Raw genomic sequence first — 23294 nt, 5'->3', positions numbered from 1 at the left:
AGGAGAAGAAGAAATAATCCCTGGAGCTGGGGACTGCTCTAGGCCAAAGGCTCTTGCTTCCTAGGAGCAAAGAAGCCGCTAATTGTACCAATGAGAGAGTAAGACAGTCTAGTGACTTTGTTCCCATTAGAAGACATCCTTTAGAAATCACTCAATGAACTTGGTTTTATGAAGCACCAACAATATACCCCAGACATTGGCCCAGGCAATGGTATAACACAAGACAGAACAGACCAAGCCTGCACCACAGGGCTCTTCAAGAAATCAAGTATAAAAGCTACTATGTAGAAAAAATGGCCAGATTGAAGCTGAAGAGCAACTGCTATGCAGGGTAACTCAAGGTAGTTCACCGCATGCACCAGAAAGAACAGTGAAGCCTCTGATGGCCACCCAAGACAGACCCTGCATGCTATGTGACCCTATTTGAGAAGGCAAGGGTCCACTGCCTCTCCCTCCAGTAGTTGCTGGCAGAAAGCTAAACGTACAAGGCTGGGAGTAGAGGGACAGGGACACTTTAGAGGTTTATTCCCAAGTGAGTATATCATGTGGCATTTCCAACTAAAGGTGAAGCAGCTGTCCCAATGTATGTTTCCACAATCAAGACAATTATCTCTCAAATATAAAACTAATCATTAAAGAAGAATACAGCCTGCAGGTAATGGAAAAAAAACGTGAAATTAAAATGTTTATAGCAGAGTAATTTAAGACACTAAAATGCTTAGGAAAATATTCAAACCCTGGCCCTAGAACACATAAAAATGGAAACTCACTAAGAAGTAACTGGAAGTTTAAAATGCAGGCACAGTCTCTGCACACAGATAGAAATGGTCTGTTCTGTTTTTCTAAGGTATGATAAACTTATAAGCATTTACACAAATTTGGTTTTATGTAACTTATGTTTAATGTACAAAGTTCTTTTGGTATCTTTGGGCCTTCACAAAACAGAACTTGTTATATCTAAAAGGGTTTTTAAGTAAAATCAACAATTCAGAAACCAAAATGGAAACATCAAACTACATGGTATGATGCATTGAGTAAAACAGGCTGCAGTAAAACTTCATTAACAACTCTAGACAAGGAGCCAGATGAAAACATTTAAATAATCCAGAAGAATATTCAGAAAAGGTGTGATGTGTAAGCTGCTCCTGGAAGGACTGGGTTAGGACAGAGCAGGGGACTGGTTACAGGCACGTTCACTGAGAAGGGGGTACTTCCGAAAATTAGTGTCCAGCCGCATTCCATAAACACAATTAATTTGCTTCAGCAAACCCTTCAGCTTCACCTGCCACCTTAAATTTCTGGACAAATTAATGAAATTTTACTGCAAAAGTAGAAACATGTTCTAGCATCACCCACACCACAAGAAAACACTGAGCAAGGAAACTTCAGTTTGGTACTGCAGGGTGTTGCAACAGCACAATGCTCACTCATTGCTGGAAGCAAAACCTGGGACCAGTGGTTCCTACACTTTCTTGAAACACAACACTTCACAATGAAACAATAGAACCACAACTTAGTAGGAGGCACTAAAGTTTCTTATGAGTTTTTGAAGGCAGTCACAGTGCTGAGCCGTTGAAATTGTTTCCTTTCAACATCACACATTAGCAGCAAGATACACCCACTTCCGGCTTCTGCATGACATGATTACAGTCAAAACTGAGCAATTGAAAACCAGAACAACCATTCGTTAGCCTTCCACATCTCCCTTCATGTGAGATGCTGATACGGACCATCGTAACCAGGAGGGTGTGGCTTTCACTACAGTCAAATCTCAATGTTATCTCCAAGTAGATAGTTATAAGTAAGTTATTCTAAACCATTTACTCTTAACATTGGAAAGATGGAGAGCCACACACAGACGTGTAAACAGTAAGAGATTCACTCCACTCCACTCCATGTTGGGGTCCAAATCCATCCAGGGTCTGTCTGGAATCGTAAGTGGCTGAGGCCTGATTCAAAAGGGAGGAGGCGGGAGCCTCAATGGTGCTGGAGAGAAACCCTGGGAGACACTCAAGAGATGACTGTATGAGGGAGCGTCAGCAATTGGTCAGAAGAAGAGTGTTACAATTATCCCAACAGAGAGAAGTAAAATCAGTCTGAGTTCATGTTTAGAAAGAATCAAGTCACTGAAATCTGATTTCTTCTATGTTGTTGCCATTTGCTTGGATGAGATCTTGAAGGTTTCCATTTTTCTCCACCCAGGGTAAGAACACATTGACTAGAGATCTGTGATAAGAATTTAGTAAAGGCTTTTCCCTCCTGTTCCTCTTTATGCCAAGGCAAGAACTGGAAAATTCCAAACAAAATCATGTTAGTGGCACAGAAAGTTCATGAGTGATCACTTGACATTTAGCATGTAACAATGGCAAAGCATGAGTCTGAGATCCTGCTATGGCCCTGCAACCTGCTGCTTTAATCAGTCATGCTAACTGGAAATTAAAGACTTACTCAAGTCCAAACTAAACTGTTCTTGCCAGAAACAATCAGCATCCTACACAGAGAACTGAGAACATGGCCTGCTCACTCAAGAGAACAGTGGGCCAACATTTCTTTATTTTAGATAGAGTCTCACAGTGTAGCCCAGGCTCCTTCCTCTATTCTGAGATCCTCCTGCCTCAGTCTCCCAAGTCCTGGGATTACAAGTGTGTGCTACCAGGCCCAGCGAGGCCAAGAAATTCCTAACCTAACCAAACAGGCCCAGCATGACAGGCGCTTGCCACCCCATCTCCCATCATGCTCAGCACACTACTCCCCTGCCCCCCAACTCACATTGTAGAGACAAGCACCCCAGCAACCAGAGCCTAGCACAAAACCCAATGCATACCACTTATAGCTTCCTGTGCAAAATATTTGACATCCATGTCTTCATCCTGACCTAATTTCTGCAGCACCGGCTTCACTTCCCCCTGCAAGGCGCTGAAATTCAAAAGTCACTGTGAAAAGGCGGCTGGGCGGGCAGAGAGCAATGTGATACAGTCTGCAATCAAACTTGGGGTTTGATCTATAGCAAGTTTTATATTTAAAATGAAATTACCTTTAAATACTGACAAACATGACAAGATATCAAATAATTTCTACAGAAGTTCTTGGTGAAATTAGTTTTGGGGCAGTGATCTACACACACCCAGAGCTTAAGTGTAAAAGTCAAACCGGACAGTCTCAAGACTGAATTCTTTTCTCTGAATAAGCCCGGATTCTAGGTAAAGAAAGGAATCCTAGACTTACTTTAGAGGTTACTCCCCACCATGAAGTTATACTTTCAAACCAACAGAGACACTGAAGTCTTACTTGGTATCTAGAATTGGTCCAATTTTTTGCAGTGACTTTGCCACATTGAAGCGGACATTTGCTACCTGGTCTCCTGCCATTTTCAACACAATGGGCAACATTTGCTTAGTGGTTATTTCCTTACCACAGGCTTCAGACAGTGCCTAGAAAAATAAATAAGATGGCACATTTAAAACTTTCTTAAAACATCTCAAATCTAGAGAAACAAACTAATATTTAAAGGGAAGGTAATGACGGTAGAAAAATGTTTCCTACTTGATCATCTAAGGATCATGAAGTGGCTCAAAAGATGGAAGATCTCTGCCAAAACATACAGCAAACTGCAACTTTTAAAATACTAAAACTTTTAAATCCTTAGTTTCATCTCGCGACAGTGTGACTGTGGGGATAGCCAGTCTGCCAGTTCTCACCACAGGCTGAGATCCCTGAACCACCTGTGACAGGAGCTACTCCTGTCCACTGAGCCATCTCTCCAGCTCCGAAATTTTAAATCAATGTTTTCTCTAATTATTCAAATTGACCAGTATAAGAAACATAAGATAGCTCACACAGAAACTTAGAATATGAGTAATCAAAAATACAAAAACAAAAAAGTGCCAGAGCTTAGCAGTAACACCATGTAATACTTACATTAATGCAGAATAAAGTGGTCATTCTGTGCAAGTAGTTAGGGTCATTTGCCATTACCAGCACTTTAGGGACGATGGTGTTCTGGGCCCACTCTGTACCGAACTTCTGGACTAGCTTCATGAGGTTGTTGGTGGCCGCTTCTCGAATGGCATAGACTGCAGGCAAGGCCAGGAGAACATCTTTAGGATGCTTGCTTTACACACCACCTACTTCACCCACAGCATGCAGACCCAAAATAAACACTGAAGCCCAGCTATTAACAATTCTAAAATGTCTGTGTCCACCAAGGAAAAGAATGTGAGGGGCTTGGTCTATGCATCATCAATTAGCAAATCCAGAGATACTCTCCCTCAAAAACCAAATACTCCATCAGAGAATGAAAACTAGGCACTCAGAGAGTGACATGGCAGAGGAACAATCATCATATTCATATACAGTACTAGACAGGAAAGGCTGAGTGGAAAGAAGGGACTCTGGGAGGAGAGAGGTGCACGGCCTTCGAGACTGGAGAGGATATGTGGGACCTGCAGAGGGACGGGAGCTCAGGGTACAGCAAGGAGAGTGAGGGCACAAGGGAAAGAGCCAAACCCTGAGATTTGAGAGACAGCCTTGAGCATAGAGCATTTCTAACACAAACAGGCCTCGAAAACATCAAATGAGTTGAGCGAGATTACTCAAGTGGCATCAGAGAGCGGCTGAGAGGGATTCTGAGGAAATCCTACACTGGCCACCACTGTTACCTACACAGCTGCAAATGCTTGTGTTAATTAAGACAAGCTGATAAATGTGCCTGCACTAGCACATAATAATCCCATTCAAAATAACTTATCAAAGACATCATAAAACTAAACCATGAAGTCTGAGTTATTATACCCTCAAAATTAGTTGTTCTGTGCAGCCCTGAACACAGAAAGGTCTGGTGCCCCTTCACTTCAGACTCCGTAAGACTCAAAACTTGGACTTGGATAACAAATCAAGGGGAACAGGTCACTGTTTCCTTCTTCTCTCACCTGGCAAGCACAAACCCCCCAAAAGCCAAGGCCTCAATCCTTGGCAATTCATGCAAGCTTCCAGAGAGATAAAAGTTAGCTACCTTTTCCCAACTCAAATCCTGCTCTAAAGACTAAGAACAGGGGAAATCACAGACCAGAGACAAGGAGCTCTACTTGCGCAGCCCATGCTCAGACTTCAGTCTACAGAGAAACACACCAGGATGCCCAGAAGTGCCTTACCCCACACACATAGGCTCTTTCTTGTCACATGTATAATCTGTGCTCCTGACCTCTCCCCAATTCTTCCTTTAAAGGAGAGCTAATGGAGCTGGAGAGATGGCTTAGCGGTTAAGAGCACTGGCTGCTCTTCTACAGGTCCTGGGTTCAATTCTCAGCAACCACACAGTTGCTCACAAACATCTATAATGGGATCTGATACCCTCTTCTATCCTGTAGACATATAGGAAGACAGACCACTCACATAGGTATGCGCACACACACACACACACACACACACACACACACACTAAAAAGTAAAGGGGAGCTAACGGCGGCACCTGTGTTTTGCTCCTAGCTACTGGTTTTTAATGATTATTCTTACTACAATGCCATGTGGCAAGGTTCCACTACCAAAGTAACCAGAGACTGAGCCGTGACCAAGACCTCAACTGCACTGAACTCTACTTGGCCAGATGCCTACTATGTCCCTGGCACCTCTCACTTCTGTTCTCAGAGGAATGCAAGCCTTTCCTGAGTTCTCACTCCTTGTTTTGTCTGTGTGTCTGTCTTTCCCTTTAAGGTTAGGCTGATCTGAAAGGTTTCTTTATATATCTAATTCTATCAATTCTCACTAACTTTGCCTGGATACTTATCTTTGTCCTACAAAGATAAATTAATGAGGTACTCACCACTTAGGAACCTTGAAACTGGAACTTTCCCTCACTGAGCCCTGCCTTCTTGTCACACTGCCTAGGGACAGAAACCCAGCCTTCATGCCCGCCCCACAGCTTCTCCAGACCACTCACACTGCTCTTACAGCACCTTCATGGCAGGGAGGGGTGAGGGGATGTTTCCCAAGAAACCTGCTCACCACTCACTGTGTACCACTTACAGTGCAAAAACATCACTCTTCTTCAAATTATAAAAATCTAACCTAATACAAAAGCTGGACGGAAGCCCATGGTGAAGGGACGCTCTCAGCTGCCAGCCACCCAGTGCATCAGGGATCCTGCAGCCCCTGCTTATGTGTTGTTGCTGCTGCCGTCCATGAACTCCACCCTGCTAACTCCCAAGCTGGGAGGAGGCAGGATGCTTAGGTCGCATAGAGCCACCACCTACACAGAACAGCTGTCATTTCTCAACTTGTGAAATATTGGAACCTTAAAAGTCCTTCCATATTTGAAAGACAAAAAAAGACCTGTCTTAATCCTTAACTGCTTTCAGGGGAAGTAATATAAAGGTCTCTGAACACTGACAAGAACACCTGCCCAAAGTAAACTTGGTTAATTTCTTGGATGGGGAGATGCCTCAGTGGTTAAGAAAATACATACTGCTCTTGCAGAAGACTAGATTTCAGTTCCCAGTACCTAAGCCAGAAGGCTCACAACAACAATTCCAACTCCCAATCAGGATCTGATGCCCTCTTTGGCCTCTAAGAGTACCGATAAGCACAAGCGCAAACTCACATGCAGATACACATACTTACACATAATTTAAAAATACAAAAATTAAAGATGCTTTTCTATGATTTGCCAAGTTTTTTCTTTTTTTTATAAATGATCATTAAAAACTTAACTCTTGCCAGGCAGTCATGGTGCACACCTTTAATCCCAGCACTTAAGAGGCAGAGGCAGACAGATTTCTGAGTTCAAGGCCAGCCTGGTCTACAGAGTGAGTTCTAGGACAACCAGGGCTACACAGAGAAACCCTATCTTGAAAAACAAAAACCCAAAACAAAACAAAACAAAAAACTTAACTCTTGAGAAAATAGGACTAAAGAAGTCTACACTGTCATTTAAAAGCACAGATGGATCCATACATATGCCCTAACACACTGTCATACACAGCTTCACAAACTTCCTTTTATACTCTTAGGCATATGATACAAAATGAGCTTTTAACAAAACCACCTACAAGTGTAAGCAGATATTCTTATTCTTTTCCTACTACCTAGCCACAAGTACCCAAAGATAAATGCAAGCAATACATATATACATAGCACACTCAAGCAATACATACATACACAGCATACTGGAACCACAACAGGATGCTTATCACACCCACCAAAACATGGACCCAGAGTCCATAAGACATCCTATCACATGAGAATTGAAGGCCCTCCCTGGGACTGAAGCTGCTAAGGCTAGGACCTGGCACAGAGGGCCCCACCCACCATCAGCTGCCAGGGAGAAAAAGATGTGTAAGCACACATGGCCTGAGGCATCACCAGAAAGGCACCTGCTCATTCCTGTCCAATCTGAACCGGCCTGAGCTCACATTCGCCAGCACACCAGCAGCAGGCAAAGAATAAACAATAAGCTCTCCTTTTCTAACACTGAGACCCTGGCTTTGTCCCAAGGTACAGCAATACCCCCAATTCCTACTGTACTTTTGCACTTCTTCTCAGAACACCCAAATAGCCAATTCTTTCCACCCAAGCCTTTGCAATCTGTCAGCCTGGCTACAGTTACTAAGGATGCCAACGGCAGCAGGTCAGCTGCAAGCCCTGGCTCTGGAGAAAATGTACATCTAAGAGTCTGAAGCTCAAAGGCAGCAGGAGGTAGAAGAGGACAGAGTTACTCAGCACAGAAAATACATTTAGAACAGAAAATAACCGAAAGTACAAATGTCAGCTCTGTAGTCAGGTTGAGCCTGCCTTTAACCCAACACCCAGGAGACCAGCCAGAAGGCCAGCCAGAACTACACAGTGAGACCCTGTCCCAAATTAAGTAAGTAAAATGTTTATGTAGTCAGGGAAAGCCAGTGGAACTTAACCAACCTTTCTTGGCATTACATTGTCAAAGCAAAGAGTGTATCCCACAGGATTCCTCTGTAAACAGCCATGTGTGAATATCACAAACACGTGGAAACCTGAACTCCCCATAGTATCTGCTTTTCACTTGTCTACTCACCATGATCCACAAGCCAGGCCATACACAAAGAATTCAGTTTTTCGTCAAAAAACTCCACACCCTATGGATATAGAAGAAGATTCTATTAGTAAACATTTCCAAAGTTAGGACAAGATGTTCTATTTACACTACACAATAATTACCTAAAAGCTAAAGGCACACTTGCACACAAGCTAAATCATAAAAGAACCATAAAAACAGTAGCACAGAATTACAAACACTATCACAGAAAGGGAAACCAAGGGAGCGAGTGACGAGGACCTAGCTGTCAGAAGATGGGACTGAACCCAAACACACAGGGCTGAGCAGAACAAAGGTAGGCACAGCACAGGAGGAAGTCTGAAGAGCAAATCCAGACACCAGGGGAAAGCGAAGTACCCAGGAAAATAGCTGCTGAGGGGCTTGGTGAAGCCCCTCATCTCATCTCTCCTTTTTAGTTAACAAGTCCTTGAGCACAACGCAAGTGACACCAGAGATCACCAACAGAAGACCGTGTTTCTAGGGCATGACAGAAGGCAGCAGAGAGAAGAGCAGGCACCAGTGTGCAGGGCAAAAGGTAGAAGTGAGAGTCGGAGCCTGGCTCTCCAGCCTGCTGGTCAGCCCACACACGCTGGGAACAAACCCAGAGACCTCTCGCCGTAGGACATACAGACCACACAGGCAAACCCAGGATGCACTTTCCTGGTGGCTTCCTTCTGAGGCCATTATGCATATTCTTCGGGTTCAAGTCTGAGACATTCCTGACCAGTGACAATGTATTTAAATAAAGACCAATAACAAGGGTTCTGTGCTTTACACAGGGCGGCATCACCTTGCCATGACCACTCCTGGCAGGCACTTCACCCACAGCATCAGCTCTCAGACTCCTATTTTATCCAGGCTGAGGATTTCCCTGTGAAGGCCTCAGACAGTCTGTGGGTTAATTCTGTATTCACTCATCAGGCCTATGAAAGTCCTGAGAAAATTTTATAATTTGACCAAAAGTTTACACAAAAAGAAAAATTAAGAATACACCTACTGAGGCAAGAGAGATGGCTCAGCCATTCAGAACATTTGAGGCTCTTACAGACAGCCTAGTTTTGGTTCCCAGCATCTACATGGCAGCTCACAACTGTCTGTAACTCCATTTCTAGAGGATTCTTCTGGCCTCCCCACAGGTACGAGGTATGTATATGCTTCACATACATTTACAAGAAAAACATTCCCATCCACATCCACACACACACACATCTACACACACACAAATAAGTAAATCTTAAATAGAAGTAAAATCTTAAAAATCTCAAGAAAGATACAGTGTCTACGACTGACAGATGCTGCCCCGGCCAGTGTTCTGACTAAGGGATGCTGCCCCGGCCAGTGTTCTGACTGAGGGATGCTGCCCCGGCCAGAAAGGTGTAAAGCAGCCAAGATGCTGTCTGTCTTCTTTCCACACTGTTCTGTATACTGCTGGCAGCCCTGGAGACTTTCCAGGTCTGGTGGGGTAAGATTCAAAGAAATGGTAAATGCAATCCTCCTCCTTTCACAGAGCTGCTTCGGCCTAGCAAACCCATCATGAGCCACCACTGCTTTCCACTCCAGACAGTGACACAAGATGACTAAGCCAACAGAAAATGACCCCCTCCATTTGGAATGGATGGTAAAGAAGCATGATAAGATGATGCCACTTGACACACGGATAAGTTAGGATCTTTGCCCTTCATTTTGAGAATTTCTGATTTGATAAATCAATCAAATCAGAAATCTGGCCACAATGCCGTGGCCACCTACAAGACACACACTCATAAGCCATCAAAATCAGTAAGATGGTGCTGTGGACAAGAAAATATGAGCCTGTGTGCTGTGACCCGAAAGGAGTGGAAATGTGCCTTTGGGTGGGGCCCTGGGGGTGGAGGCAAAGTACAGAAATGTCAGCAGCAAACTGATACAAGAGCACTGAGAATCAATCACTCAGGTCTTCCATCATCCGAATAGGAAATGCCATGTGTCTAGTTAATAGCAAGCACTATGAAGCCGCCAGGAACCACACCACACGGTTAACTATTTAAAAGCTACCACAGGGCTGAGGCTATCAAGCTTGCCCTTGTCTTCAACTACAGAGAAAAAAGAGAAAGGTGTGGCAGTAAAGTCAGCTTTGACACTTTAATTAGTCATATCTATTAGAATAAAACTAATAATGAAACCCAAAGAATAGCAGACAGTGTGAAAACTTTATCCAGAACAGCACATTATAAGCCCTGTATAGGGGATCCTCAACTTTTCATCAGGATGCAAAAAAAAAAAAATGCTCCTAAATTCATTTTGCTTAGGACAGAGTCAAACAAAAAGCCAAAATGACTTATCCTGAAACTGTATTTTCACTTCCATATACCAGTCCTTAAATTATATAGGTTTTAAATAATACAACATTGCTATTACAGAAGTATATTCTACCCCTTTATCATGAGGAGGCAGCAAAGTGAATGTGTTTCTGGACCACCCTCCTGTTAGGCCATAATGAACCACTAAAAAAAAAAAAGCCACCCTAAAACCATGACAAAGCGCAAGCACTCACCAGCTGGCCAGCCAGCAGAGGCATGTACTCGATGATAGCCAGGCGGACCCTCCACTTCGCATCTTCAGCCAGCTCCACTATGGCAGGAAGGAGAGACTGAGAGAGCTGACGAATTCCAATCACTTCATTTACACAATCCAAATTGGAGATGATATTTAAACGAACTTCTGGACACTATAAACACACAAGCCCCAAAGAGTACATGTGAAAATTAACTCTTTTTGCCCAGTACTCTTCTGGCATGAGAAAATAAAAAGTGTTAAATAGAATTTCAAATTAAAAAGTACTGAGGTGGGTGGTGGCCCACACCTTTAATCCCAGCACTTGGGCAGCAGAGGCAGTCGGCTTTCTGAGTTTGAGGCCAGCCTCGTCTACAGTGTGAGTTCCAGGACAGCCAGGGCTACACAGACAGACCCTGTCTTGAAAAAAACAAAAACAAACAAAGAGTAAGTAAGTACTGTGGCTCAGGTTTTAAAAGGTGGGGGTAAGCTGCGGTGTGGCTGAGTGGTAAAGGCATTTGTTTAGCCTGCACAAAGCCCTGGACTCAACGACCAGAAGTGAGCAGAAAAGCTACAGGCAGAAGGAAATCATTAATGCTAAGTACACAGGTAATCCAAGGCACTGATCTTAACCACCATGTCAGTAAAAAGCCTGTACAATCTACAAGAGATTGTACACTAATTTAAAAATCAATTAACAAATTGGCAGGCAAGATGGCTCAACAGATAGAGGGGCTTGCCTAGCAACCAGGATTCAATCCCCAGAACTCATATAAAAGTGGATGGAGAGTGGACTCCAGAGACAGCCTCTGAGCTCTGTATGTACACAGAATGCACACTCTCTCACATAATAATAAAGTTTTTTAGACTTCAATATCTATGAGATGGTTAAGAGCCCAGACCCTAGAATCCAGTTCTCTGTACTCAAGCTTAGCCCTGCCACTGTTGGGAGATATCAAACATCTTATTCCCTGTGCTTTCCTTCCTCTACACCTGGGAGGAATCAAGCCCGAAGCCAGCTGTGGTAATCGCAGTTAGTGGCGTATCCAAAGCTCTCAGCCCACACCTGATACTAATTGTTACATTTTTCATCTGTATGTACATATTGTCTGTGTAAAGTATACACGTGCTTGTGTGAGCCCATGAGCCCATAAAGGTCAGCTAGGGAGTTGGATGCTCTGGGGCTGGAGTTACACAGTTGTGGGCCAATCAACATGGCCACCAGAGATGGAGCTCTGGTCTTCTATAAGCAACAGGCCTGTTAACTGCTGACCCAAATCTCCAGCCACTAAAGGTTAATATCTGAAACTACATTTTAAACTTAAATAAAAAGGTACTGTTTAAGCAAATATATGAACTTTAAATATAAGGAATCAGTGACTATAATATAACATTTATTTCCTGACTGTTTTGCATGAACATATGTTTATGCACTATGTGTGTACCTGGTGCCTGCAGTGGCCAGAAGAGGCATCAGAACCCCTGGAACTAGAGTGACAGCTGTGAGCTTCCATGTGGGTGCTAGGAACCAAACCAAGAAATAACTAGTGCTGTTAACTACACCACCCCTCGTTTGGTTGTTTGGTTGATTTTGGTTTTAGAGACAATGTTTCTCTGGGTAACCCTGGCTCTCCTGGAACTTGATCTATAGACCAGACTGGCCTTGAACTTAAGAGATCCACCTGCCTCTGCCTTCAAAGTGCTGGGATTAAAGGCGTGTTCCACCACATCCAATTGGATTTGTTTTTAATTAGTCCTTGTGCCCATTTTTGGGGAATCCTATAACCCTGTATTGTCAAATACCTAATACCTAAACTATGATTTTTCCCCCATCTTTACACTTTGGGTCCTACTTTAGTAAAATCACCAAACCAAAGCTTTACAGTTCCTTTAGTCTCAGCACTTAAGAAACAGAGAGAGGCAGGTGGCTCTCTAAGTTTAAGGCCAGTCTGGTCTACAAGGCGGCAAGTGCCAGGGCAGGCAGGGCTACACAAAAAAACCCTGTCTCAAAAAACCCAAAACAGCTGGGCGGTGGTGGTGCATGCCTTTGATCCCAGCACTTGGGAGGCAGAGGCAGGTGAATTTCTGAGTTTGAGGCCAGCCTGGTCTACAGAGTGAGTTCCAGGACAGCCAGAGCTATTCAGAGAAACCCTGTCTCGAAAATACCAAAAAAAAAAAAAACCCAAAACAAAGAAAAGAAACAAAATCATATCAAATCAATTACATCAAAGCAAAAGGATTCATACTCGACTCACCTCATCCTTTAATTGAGCTAAAAATAGAGGGAGAAGATGTTCAATTGTGTTCTCTTTGCCCAAAACTGTAGATAATCCCATAATTACAGAAGCTAGAGCTGACTTGACATGTTGGTTGGTATCAGATACTAATTCCTAAAACAGAATAAAAATTAAAGACAACAAAAGCCTCCACACCATCTCCCAAGGAGTCCACAGCAACACTCGTCAGCAGAGCGGCTGACCCAGCTGTCTGTGGTAACAGACTACACCACAGCTTTACAAGTACAACGTGCACAAATCAGCTACAAATATCTTCACAAAAGTTATGTACTTGATTCATTTATGCCTCTTCCTTCTTTAGATGCTAAGAGCTTCATAGGTAGAGTAAACAAAATAAAATGAAGTCACATTCACCTTTATATAGGGCAGGATTTGATTCATAATTACAGTCTCTCTACCTTCCAGGGGCAGGTTCTCACAAAGCTCTGAAACAGAAACAGGAAATGCAATGCTGTCAAGGAGTCAAAGACAATTACCCAAATCTTCCCAGCAGGCCAAGTTAAATCCGTCTAAGCAATTAAGGTGTGGAGGACAATAAGCCTCTTCCTTAGCGCACAGCTTAAACTGTGGGACAGGAGCTTTGTGGACGGTGCCACTTTCCCCATGTTGTTGTCATCTGTCTGCAGCAATTATAGATTAACACTATGCCAAACTTCCTAACAGGACAAATGCATCACAGTGGTTTAGACATTTTGGGTCCTATTTTAGCAAAACACCAAACCAAACTATAGCTGACACCACCAAAGTCAAAGGACTCCATAGGCAGTCTCACCTCTTACTTTGTGGGCAGCGGCTGCTCGGACTTCAGCTTCACAGTCTCTGAGGAGGCTCTGGAAGGCGGGGATAAGGTCACTGAGTGCAATTTTAGGGCCCACCGCTTTCTGGAGCTAGAAAACAATTTATACAGGTTTAATGTATACTAACAAAATAGCAAAAACAAAAAACAGTACAGTCATCAAAAGCATACTGTAACCAAAATGGAAAGATTAAACAGGCTCTCTCACTTTTTTTTTAAATTCACAACCATTCAGCAGAATTTGTAAGCTGTGGCCAATAGACAACCTGTGGGGTAAATGCGTTTTAGTGTTTTTTTGTTTGTTTTTTTTAAAGATTTATTTATTATTATTCATAAGTACACCATAGCTGACTTCAGACACATCAGAAGAGGGCGTCAGATCTCATTACGGGTGGTTGTGAGCCACCATGTGGTTGCTGGGATTTGAACTCAGGACCTTCGGAAGAGCAGTCAGTGCTCTTAACTGCTGAGCCACCTCTCCAGCCCCCGCATTTGAGGTTTTTAATACTTGAAATGCCAATGTATTTTACCTCTGAAAATTTGTCAGCCACCATATATCGAACCCGCCAAGATTTATCTTCTGCTGCTTGCCGAAGTGTAGGCATTACCAAGACTTCCAGGTCATCCTGAGACAGTAACTGGGCAATACTGACACAGGCTTCCACAGCTAGCAGGCGCACAGAATCCTAAAGAGAAAAACATTTCATTTGTTGTTTGTTGGAACAGGGTACACTGAGTGTGGTGTGAGACTGCTGCCACAAGTACTACTTCAGAAAGCAGGGGAGAGAAAAGCCACTGTGCTGGCTAATTTGTTGGTATGACATAAGCTACAGTCACTGTGAGGAGGGAGCCTCACAAGATGCCTCTGCAACATCAGGCTGTTCACAAGCCTATAGGGCATCTTCTTAATTAATGATTCATGGGAGAAGGGCAAGCCCATCGTGGAGAGTGCCATCCCTGGGCAGGTCGTCCTGGGTTCTATAAGAAAGCAAGATGAGTAAGCCATGTAGGAAGCAAGCTCTCCTCCATGGCCTCTGCCCCAGCTCCTCTCAGGTTCCTGCCCTGTTTGAGCTCCTGTTCTAGCTTCCTTCAATGATGAACCACAATGCAGAAGTATTAGCCAAATAAACCCTTTCCTCCCCAACTTGCTTTTTGGTCATGGTTGTTTCATTGTAGCAACAGCAACCCTAATTAAGACAACTACCATATATGATGGTATGGCTTTATGTCTTCAAATGGCTAATAACTTCTTCCTTTGCCTAGATTGGCATGTAAAAAACCACAAATGGCATTTTGTTTAAATGCCATTTAATTATCTTGACTACAGCACCAAGTTTTTATTAAGATAAAAAAAGATGTGCTAAATGTTATTTGTTATTTAAATAATGTGTGGGGTCAGAAGACAACAGCCTTGAGTCAGATTTCCTCTTCCACCTTTCCATAGGTTCTGAGCATTGAAATCAGGCAAACACTTTACCCACATCTGATAAAGACTAATTACTTTTTAAATTATGCTATATTCAAAGCCTTATTATAAGGAGTTGAAAAATTATCCTTGCATAAATACTTAACAACATATTTGAAGAATTTAAAGGACAAGGGAAATCACCTTGAAATCTCTTCAAGCTCATCACTGGAAAACATGAGATGGAGCAGTAAGGGACAACACAGAGTGAGGGAGAGAGTGACAGCCCAATAAATAACAAAGTCAGGCTCAAGTGCTGAAACTCAAACTGAGATAACCAAGCCTAGTAAAACACAGCAGTAGGGATTTGGAATGGCAGGGAGCTAACTTGCTGTCTGTATATAAAGTTGCTAAATGTCAAGTGGGACACTTGAATGTCTTTCAAGTAAGTAGAAACACAAAGTTAAAACTCATTTAGACAGTAGGAGTTTTGTCTTCAGACTTAGGAAAATCAGATAAAGAGAAACTTTAGACATATAATCCTATGACCACCAAAGGAAAAAATGGGACAAAAAATTCTTGCATATGTAATACAATAGAACACACACACACAACAAAGCACACTCATCATTTGCCTGGTTCCTATCAATGTCACCTACCTGGCCTTCTCTTTCTATTCTTATCCCTCCTACAAGTTTGTTTCCACACACAAGCCAGAATGACCTTTCAGAAATGTAAATTATGTGCCACATCTCTCCTCCAGATCTACATAGAGCCTCACTGAACCTAGAGTAGAAAATCAAAACTGCAAAGTCTTCCCTGACTAATGACCTGCTCCCACCCTTCCTTTTCCACTCCTGTCTTCATTGGACTCTTTCAACCACCAGGTTCCAATGTTGGTTTTTCTAGCCCATATCCTTTCTTTACCAACAACATTGTCTCTCGCCTGCCTGTCACTTCTTCAGAGTTCTGCACTGACTAGCAGCCAGTGTTCTATGTTACATTTATTTGTATAACATTTATGCCTAATTTTTATCATGTTTGTTTTTCTCCATTAAAATATAAGTTCCATGACAGCAGAGTCCCTGTCTGCCTTTAACACAGCACTTAACACTAGAACAGTTCCTTACAAATAAAGGTATTCTATGTAGGTATTTAATAAATGTTTCTGTTCATAAGTAAGTCGTGAGCAGGTCTTCTATAGATAGTCAGAGGGAGCACAGTATGGTTATATTTCTTAACGAAGCATTGAATATTTTTTGAGCACCAAATGCTCATAGCCAGCTCCCACCTAGGACATGGGTGAGTTTCATGCCCATTGGTTCCCATACTCTGGCTGCTTCTGGACCACGGGAGTGGAGTTTTACAGGAACTATATGACCCTCAAAGCCTAAAATATTTCCTGCCTGGCCTTCATCAAAAAAATCTGCAAACAGGAAGCATAGAAGACAAAAGAAAATGTCAAATTATGTCATGTGAAATATAACTAGTTAAATTCTAAATAAGGATTCTACGCCTGCTTATTCCAACACAAAGAACCCACCATGTACGTGTGGCATCTTCATGCTCAGCAACATTAGTGCCAATGTTCAAATCATAAAACTTAGAAACTTGTGGCTAGAGCCTATGTACACTCAACTAGCTAAATATAGCCTTGAACAAGCCTCAAAAACTAGCTAGGCTTCCATTTCCTTGAGTATCTGTGTCATGGGCTCTTAGGAGAACTCAATTCCATAATACATGTAGCCACTGAAAACAGGCTGTGAGATAGTCATGTCTGTGGCTCCCCAACATCAACGTATTCCAACTGTGGATTACAAATATTTGGGAAGTATTTTCTAATCTCTACTAAATACACACAAACATTTTCTTGTCACTATTCCTTAGAAAAAAATAGTAAAACTATTTAGAGATCATTTACACTATAGTTTGTTTTGCTTTTATTTATCCACTGTGTTTATGTGAGAGAGTGTGGGTCATGTACACCACAGTACCTCTGTGGAGGAGATCAGAGGGCAACTTTCAGGTTTGTTTTTTGCCTTCTACCTTACTGAATCAGGGTCTCCCTTGTTTCTGGGGCTACTGCCCTGTGCACCCCATGCCAGGTGGCCCATGAGTCTCAGGGTAATTCTCCTATTTCTGCCTCCCACCTCACCATAGGAATGCTAGATTACAGAGGAGTACCACTACATCCAGTCTTCTACATGGGTTCTGGGTCCTCAGGCATAGGCAGCTATCACCTTTAAAGGTTAAGCCTTCTCTCCAACCCTGGTTTACATTGAATTAGGCATTGCAAGTTATCTAAAGGTGACTTAGAGTAAGTACACAGGAGGATGTGTTCAAGCAGTGGCAAGTACCATACCATTTTACATATGGGAACTAAACTCTAAGATAAGCACCCCTACATGATCCTAGAACCATCCCCACTCTCTGTACTGAGAAACAAACAACTGTACTAAGTAATTTAGGAGTTCCCGATTTTTATCATTTCTACACCAAGGAAACCCAGACCCTTGGATTTAAGATTGCCATTGTGTGTAGTACAACCAAACTCTAGTGCAGAAATTAACAGCATCAGAATTCCAGGAGATGCTTCATCTCCATACGTAATACATCTCCATACATAATACAGCCCACAATTCTGCAAGACACCTGGCCCCAACACAGCCCTGGCTTCCTAGTTATGGAACCCAATTCATCTCCAACTCTTCCTCTTAACACAAAGAAAAGTAGGGCCTAGTTAGGAAAGAAACACCAGGTCAGAACTGAGTACTAATGTTGTAAAACGACCCTACATTAGCATCAAAGGTCTCCAGTTACCTGTTCATCTGAAGCCAAATTCGTGAACAGTGGAACAATTTCAGTTTTCACACTGTCTAACTCCAAAACTTTTGCAAATTCACCCAATTTGGAAGCAGCAGCACGTCGCACCATCGGTGTATCATCCGAGCAGAGAGAACGGAAGTGCCTGCAGCATAAAACAAGGTACTTCCTGTCAAACATGTGGGTAAGCATGCACCAAGTGCAACACAGAGCCTTTTAGAGTCCCTCTTTTATAAACATCAAGGACTAGGTTTCTACTCACAGTGGTAAACAAAGGACTGTAAAAACAGCTTAATCAGGAAAGTCCCTGCCTCCCAGGCATGAAGCCCACTCATCCTCCCCAGGGCCTACTTACAGGGCTAAGCACAGTGGCCGTGCCTATAACCCCAGAGGGGCAATATGGGAGGCAGAGGCAGGCAGAACCCTCAAAGTATGCAGGCCAGGTAGGCTAGCCTATGAAGTGAATTCAAGGCCAATGAGAAACCTTGTCTCAAAGAAAGAAGGAAGGTACCTGAGGATCAACACCAGAGACTGCCACATGAAATATACACATACACACATGCATGCACACACGCATACACACGCCCCCACACACATAGAAACGCGCACACACGAACAAAATAAGCCATCAGTATATGTAGCTACATGGAAAAGTGTCACCAACCCCGCTAGCCTTGTATGGAGCACTGTTGAAAACGGAGCACTGGGTAAACCCAAACACTAAAGACTACTGTCTTACTGTCGAATTTCTGCTTTGACAGCATTTGAAGCTCGGGGATAGCAAACGCTGAACAAACCACATGCAGATGTGCGAGATGTGAACCAATCCCCACTTGCCAAGCGCTTCACCAGAGGTACAAAATGAGCTTCAAGGGCAACAGGAGTGTGTTCCTGGGAGATCTGCCTCAGGGACTCCACAGCCTTGTCTCGAACAACAGTCTCCTCCACCGTAGCCAAACTTTCCAAAGGAGGCTGCAAAGATCAAAAGGGAAAACCAGAGATGACAACTTATTAAATCAGGTTAGACACAGATTGTCACCTTTTATGTGACTGAAGGGGAAACGGTACATGGAACCAGAATGTTAACTACATCATACCAAATGGTTCCTTTCAGTTCACACAGAGATAACATATGGGGTGGCCAACCTGAAGACTCAGCCTCTGTAGAAAAGCCAAGATCGAATGTCCCAGATGGCAATTCCCAGATGGTGTCTACAAATGACACTGTGGAAGAGACTTGACACAGAATTACTATTATTTGGAGGGGGCGTTTAAATGATATGCAGCCACACTGAGAAAGGAATGTGCTATTTCCTTAGGAACAAGTCTAAAACTATGGCCCACTGTGGGTGCCACAAGTGCATGATCATTTCTTGTCAGGCTACAGAGTCCATGCCCTTTCCCGCACCATCTACCATTCTTGGAATAAGCAATCCTGTCCAGGAGAGCTCAAGAGCACCAATCTGCCAAAGCAATAAAAAGCTGACTATAACACCATTTTTCCCCCAAATATATGCAGAATCTTTCCATGAGTCAAAGAACAGTCAAAAACAAATGCAGAGATGGGGGTGATCTTGCAGATCCAGAGACATAAAAGACAAGAGGTTCAAGGTCTGGCCCATCAGGAACCTGAAGTGAAGCAGCCTGGTGGACAGCAGAAACAGGCTGCTTCCCTGAACCTCTCTAGACACCTTTCTAAATTTGTATTTGATCCCAGGTGACTCGGTATAAGCTAAAGCTGTGAGATTAGACCAAAACTCCATGGCAGACTGACCAAGACAGAGGATCAGGACTCCAAGAGAAGTGTGCCGCTCAAGGTAGAGCTTGTGCTTTCCTAGAGGGTGGGTCAAAGGTCCACTGAAAGACAGCTTCTTACTAGTCAGTCTTTCATGATCTGTCCCCTGCCTACTGTGACATACTCTAGTACTACCACAGGAGATGGCCAAACTCCGGGAAATGTCTTAGGAGTTGTCCCTTCAATTGAATTCTGCCTATTTTCCAGTGTCCTTTTCTGAGCCCAGATGACTGCTTCTGCTCAATAGCCCGAGTTTTTTATACTCTAGCAGCTTTGAACCCAAAAAGCTTCACAGTTGCAAACCTATGAAACTTGAATTCTGTCGATGACTACTGTTGTGCTGTAATACTAAGGATCTAGAAGGAATGAGCACACAGGATGCCTTGCTCTAAGGGAGCCTACATTCTAATGGGGGAGATGTCAAATTAGAACAGGGTGACAGGAAAGGGGTAGTTGTGACAGGAAAGGCCTCTCGGATACAAAATGGAGTTGTCTGACTTACACGGACTCCACTATAGAAAACTCTAAATAGCATCTCTCTGGAGATAACACCTACAGCCAACGCCTTTTTTTTTTTTTCCAAGACTGGGTTTCTCTGTATAGTCCTGGCTGTCCTGGAACTCACTCTGTAGACCAGGCTGGCCTCGAACTCAGAAACCCACCTGCCTCTGCCTCCCCAAGTGCTGGGATTAAAGGCGTATGCCACCACTGCCTGGCACATAGCCAAGGTCTTAACACAACAATGGTCTGGGCTTATAAGGAACAAAAAGACCAATGTGCATGGAATGAAGTTATCAAGAGGAACATGTGTATATATAATGAGTTCTTCATTGCTGTGAACCCAAATAGCTAACAGAAACAAAGGATTTATGCTGGTTTAGTTTCAAGGGTTCATTTCATGGTTGCCCGGCCCCATGAGTCTTAACACAACATCGCAGTAATACAGTATGGCAGAAGAGTTTCTCTGCCTTACTGCAAGGAAACAAAAGTCCAAGGACAGAAGCCCCACAGCAATGCTACTAGCTAGGGACAAGTGTTTAGCACATGAATGCACTTGTAAGGCTGATTTGGGATAGATGCAAAGTCTACAAGACTAATAGCTTAGACGTGAAGTGGGAAGAAGATGAAAGAAGGCCTTCTGCTGCTGCGCTGTAGCTCAGTGAAGGACACTCGCCTAGCATGCAAAGGCCCAGGCTCCAACCTCTAGCACTACTAAAACCCAAGCTATGTTCTAGGTTAGCCTTGTATAGCTAGGTAGCCAGTGATATGACTCAAAAAGAGGCATATTTTGAGGGGAAAATGACAACCTGCAAAGAAATCTGTTGATTTCTACAAATCTCCACTTACCCATTATCCATCTATGTCTAGAGTTCTACAGAACCATCAAGGTAGAGCTAGGAACCATGGAAGCCAGCATTGAATACACAATGCTTAAATCCCTAAACAGACAGCCCTGCCTTGTCCAGCTGGTCAGTTTCTAGTCATCCTTTAAGGCCTAATTCATCTGCATAGTGGTGCATACCTTTAATCTCTGCACTCTGGAGGCAGAGGCAGGAGGATCTCTATGAGTTCAAAGCTAGCCTGTTCTATATAGACTTCCAAGTCAACCAAAGTGACATAACAAGACCTTGTCTCAAAAAATACAAACAAAAGAAAAGGGGGAAACCAAATCAAGTTCTTTCCCTCCTCATCTCTGAACTAATAAGTCTACAGAGGCAGAAACAAGCTCTTACATTCAGCTGACAAGATTCGAGTCTTATTATTAAAGTGTCTACATTATTCACTCAACCATGTTATTATCATCTGCCCATAAAAAGGCTGCATAAAATGCTGCAATGTGGCTACCACCAGTTAATAAAGGCATTGTTGATCCTACAAAAAGTTCTGGAAGGATGAGTACTCACCAGCAGACAGTGGGCAAAGTCAGGACCTCCCACCAAACCAGTGAAATTTCCCAGCTGCTCGGCAAGAGCTAACAGCACCTCATCTTCATCATAAATAGTATCTGGAAAAAAAACAACAGTTGGTTACCCCATTAGATGCAAGTGCCACTGGGCTGGCATTCATAGACTTGTTGCAACTATAATCCTAAAAGCATTTTCCTCCCTCTCTAAATCAGAAGTCTTCCTGAATGTTCACAGAATTATTAAGAAATTCATATCCTGGAGCTGGAGAGATGGCTCAGTGGTTAAGAGCACTGGCTGCTCTTCTAGAGAGACAGGGTTCAATGCCCAGCACCCACTTGGCAGCTCACAACTGTCTAGAACTCCAGTTCCAGAGGATCTGACACTTTTACACAGTCATACAAGCAGGCAAAACACCAATGCACATAAATCATTTAAAAGGAAATTCATATTTCACATCAATTACCTTCCCATTAGCTACACGGCTTATGTTTGAGTATGTCTGGCTGTATGTAGCATTTCTATACACCTTGAAGAAGGCACCTGCCTATTCTAGGTAACAAACTTTAAAAAAAAAAGTTTGAAAGCCAATGGAAAATGGAGTGCATTTCTTTCAAGGGACACATACCTGTTAGGAAAGGCAGCAGTTCCGTTCGAGTCCTTTCTACTCCGAGTGCTAGAGCAATAGTTGATAACTTCTTAATACTGTTGAGACGGAGCTTTAAAAATAAAGTTGGAGGAAGAACAAAGCAAAGAGATGATTGCAATTCAGGTCAAAGAAGCAAATAGGTGAGATCCTGGAACACAGTATACGAGGATAAATGAACCTTTCACTTAGATCTTAATCCTAGGAAATTTCAAGGACCGTTTAACACGTCATTAGCAAGAAGCTATCTATCCTAGGGAGAACACTGAAGGGCCGGGGAAGAAATGAATGAATGAAAACACGCGGACAGTGAGAGATTCTGAAAAGAGAGAACTCTGGACGGAAGGAAGCAGGTGAAACGGTTAAGCACAACTCCTCCCTTTTCAGGGAAAAGTTCCATCACAACTGATGCACCACTCGTCTGGGTTAATCAGCCGCGGCGCTCTTTCCACCCAACCAGCCGAGCTAGTTTGCTTGCCCACAGACACTCCGCACCACTTCACAGGAAGCCCGGCCCGGGGTCGCTCCTCGGGTCTGGCGGCGCCGCAACCCGCCTGCGCTCGTCCACCAGAGGCGCGAACCGGTTCCCCGCCCACTGCCGGGAGCATATGGACGCCACCACCCCAGAGAGTCAGGGGAGGGGACCCGGAGCTGAGGCGGACCACCGCGGACCCGCCGCCCCACGCCTCCGTCCCGACCCGTCCTGGGGCTGACAACTCTGCCACCTCGGGGTCGCCCCCGCGGCTGAGCCAGCCTTCCCGCTTCCCTACCACGTACGCTTCCGCCCTCGCCTCGGCTCCTCAGCCCAGCCTAGTACCTGCACGTCCTCATTTCGGAGCTCGTCGATTAAAACCGCGATCGGGTAGAGCGAATCGTCTCCATCTCCGCCCGCTGCCCCCGGACCGGATCCTGGCCCTGCTGCGCCCGCCATGTTCTTTCTCCTCTGGCTGGTTGCCGCCGAAGGCCCCGCGCCCAGGTCACGCTCTGCACACAGGCCACGCCCCATGCCCAGGCCACGCCCCACACACAAGCAG

General features: G+C 43.8%; 1 protein-coding gene across 4 annotated transcripts in view; it reads right to left on the bottom strand.

Annotated features, from left to right (window-relative positions):
* Ppp2r1b (protein phosphatase 2 scaffold subunit Abeta) overlaps positions 1-23294 on the bottom strand; it is a 34173-nt gene extending 10879 nt beyond the window's left edge. The window contains exons 1-15 of one of the 4 annotated variants that reach the window (XM_031345119.1): positions 23078-23279; positions 22243-22333; positions 21615-21715; positions 18655-18887; positions 17913-18060; positions 14218-14373; positions 13664-13778; positions 13246-13316; positions 12850-12984; positions 10596-10769; positions 8042-8102; positions 3919-4073; positions 3289-3431; positions 2825-2916; positions 878-2286 (exon numbers count right to left, since the gene is read on the bottom strand). In XM_031345119.1, the coding sequence (XP_031200979.1) occupies positions 2270-2286; positions 2825-2916; positions 3289-3431; positions 3919-4073; positions 8042-8102; positions 10596-10769; positions 12850-12984; positions 13246-13316; positions 13664-13778; positions 14218-14373; positions 17913-18060; positions 18655-18887; positions 21615-21715; positions 22243-22333; positions 23078-23266 (1881 nt within the window). In that variant the 5' untranslated portion in view covers positions 23267-23279 and the 3' untranslated portion in view covers positions 878-2269. Of the gene's footprint in view, positions 1-877; positions 2287-2824; positions 2917-3288; positions 3432-3918; positions 4074-8041; positions 8103-10595; positions 10770-12849; positions 12985-13245; positions 13317-13663; positions 13779-14217; positions 14374-17912; positions 18061-18654; positions 18888-21614; positions 21716-22242; positions 22334-23077 lie in introns of those variants that run through there. The other 3 variants (XM_031345117.1, XM_031345116.1, XM_031345118.1) reach the window with 3 other exon arrangements.

Source organism: Mastomys coucha, unplaced genomic scaffold (genome assembly GCF_008632895.1).
Source record: "Mastomys coucha isolate ucsf_1 unplaced genomic scaffold, UCSF_Mcou_1 pScaffold23, whole genome shotgun sequence".
Classification (NCBI taxonomy): Eukaryota; Metazoa; Chordata; class Mammalia; order Rodentia; family Muridae; genus Mastomys; species Mastomys coucha.
Note: the sequence above shows the minus strand (reverse complement) of the source record. Positions and strands in the feature narration are given on the sequence as shown.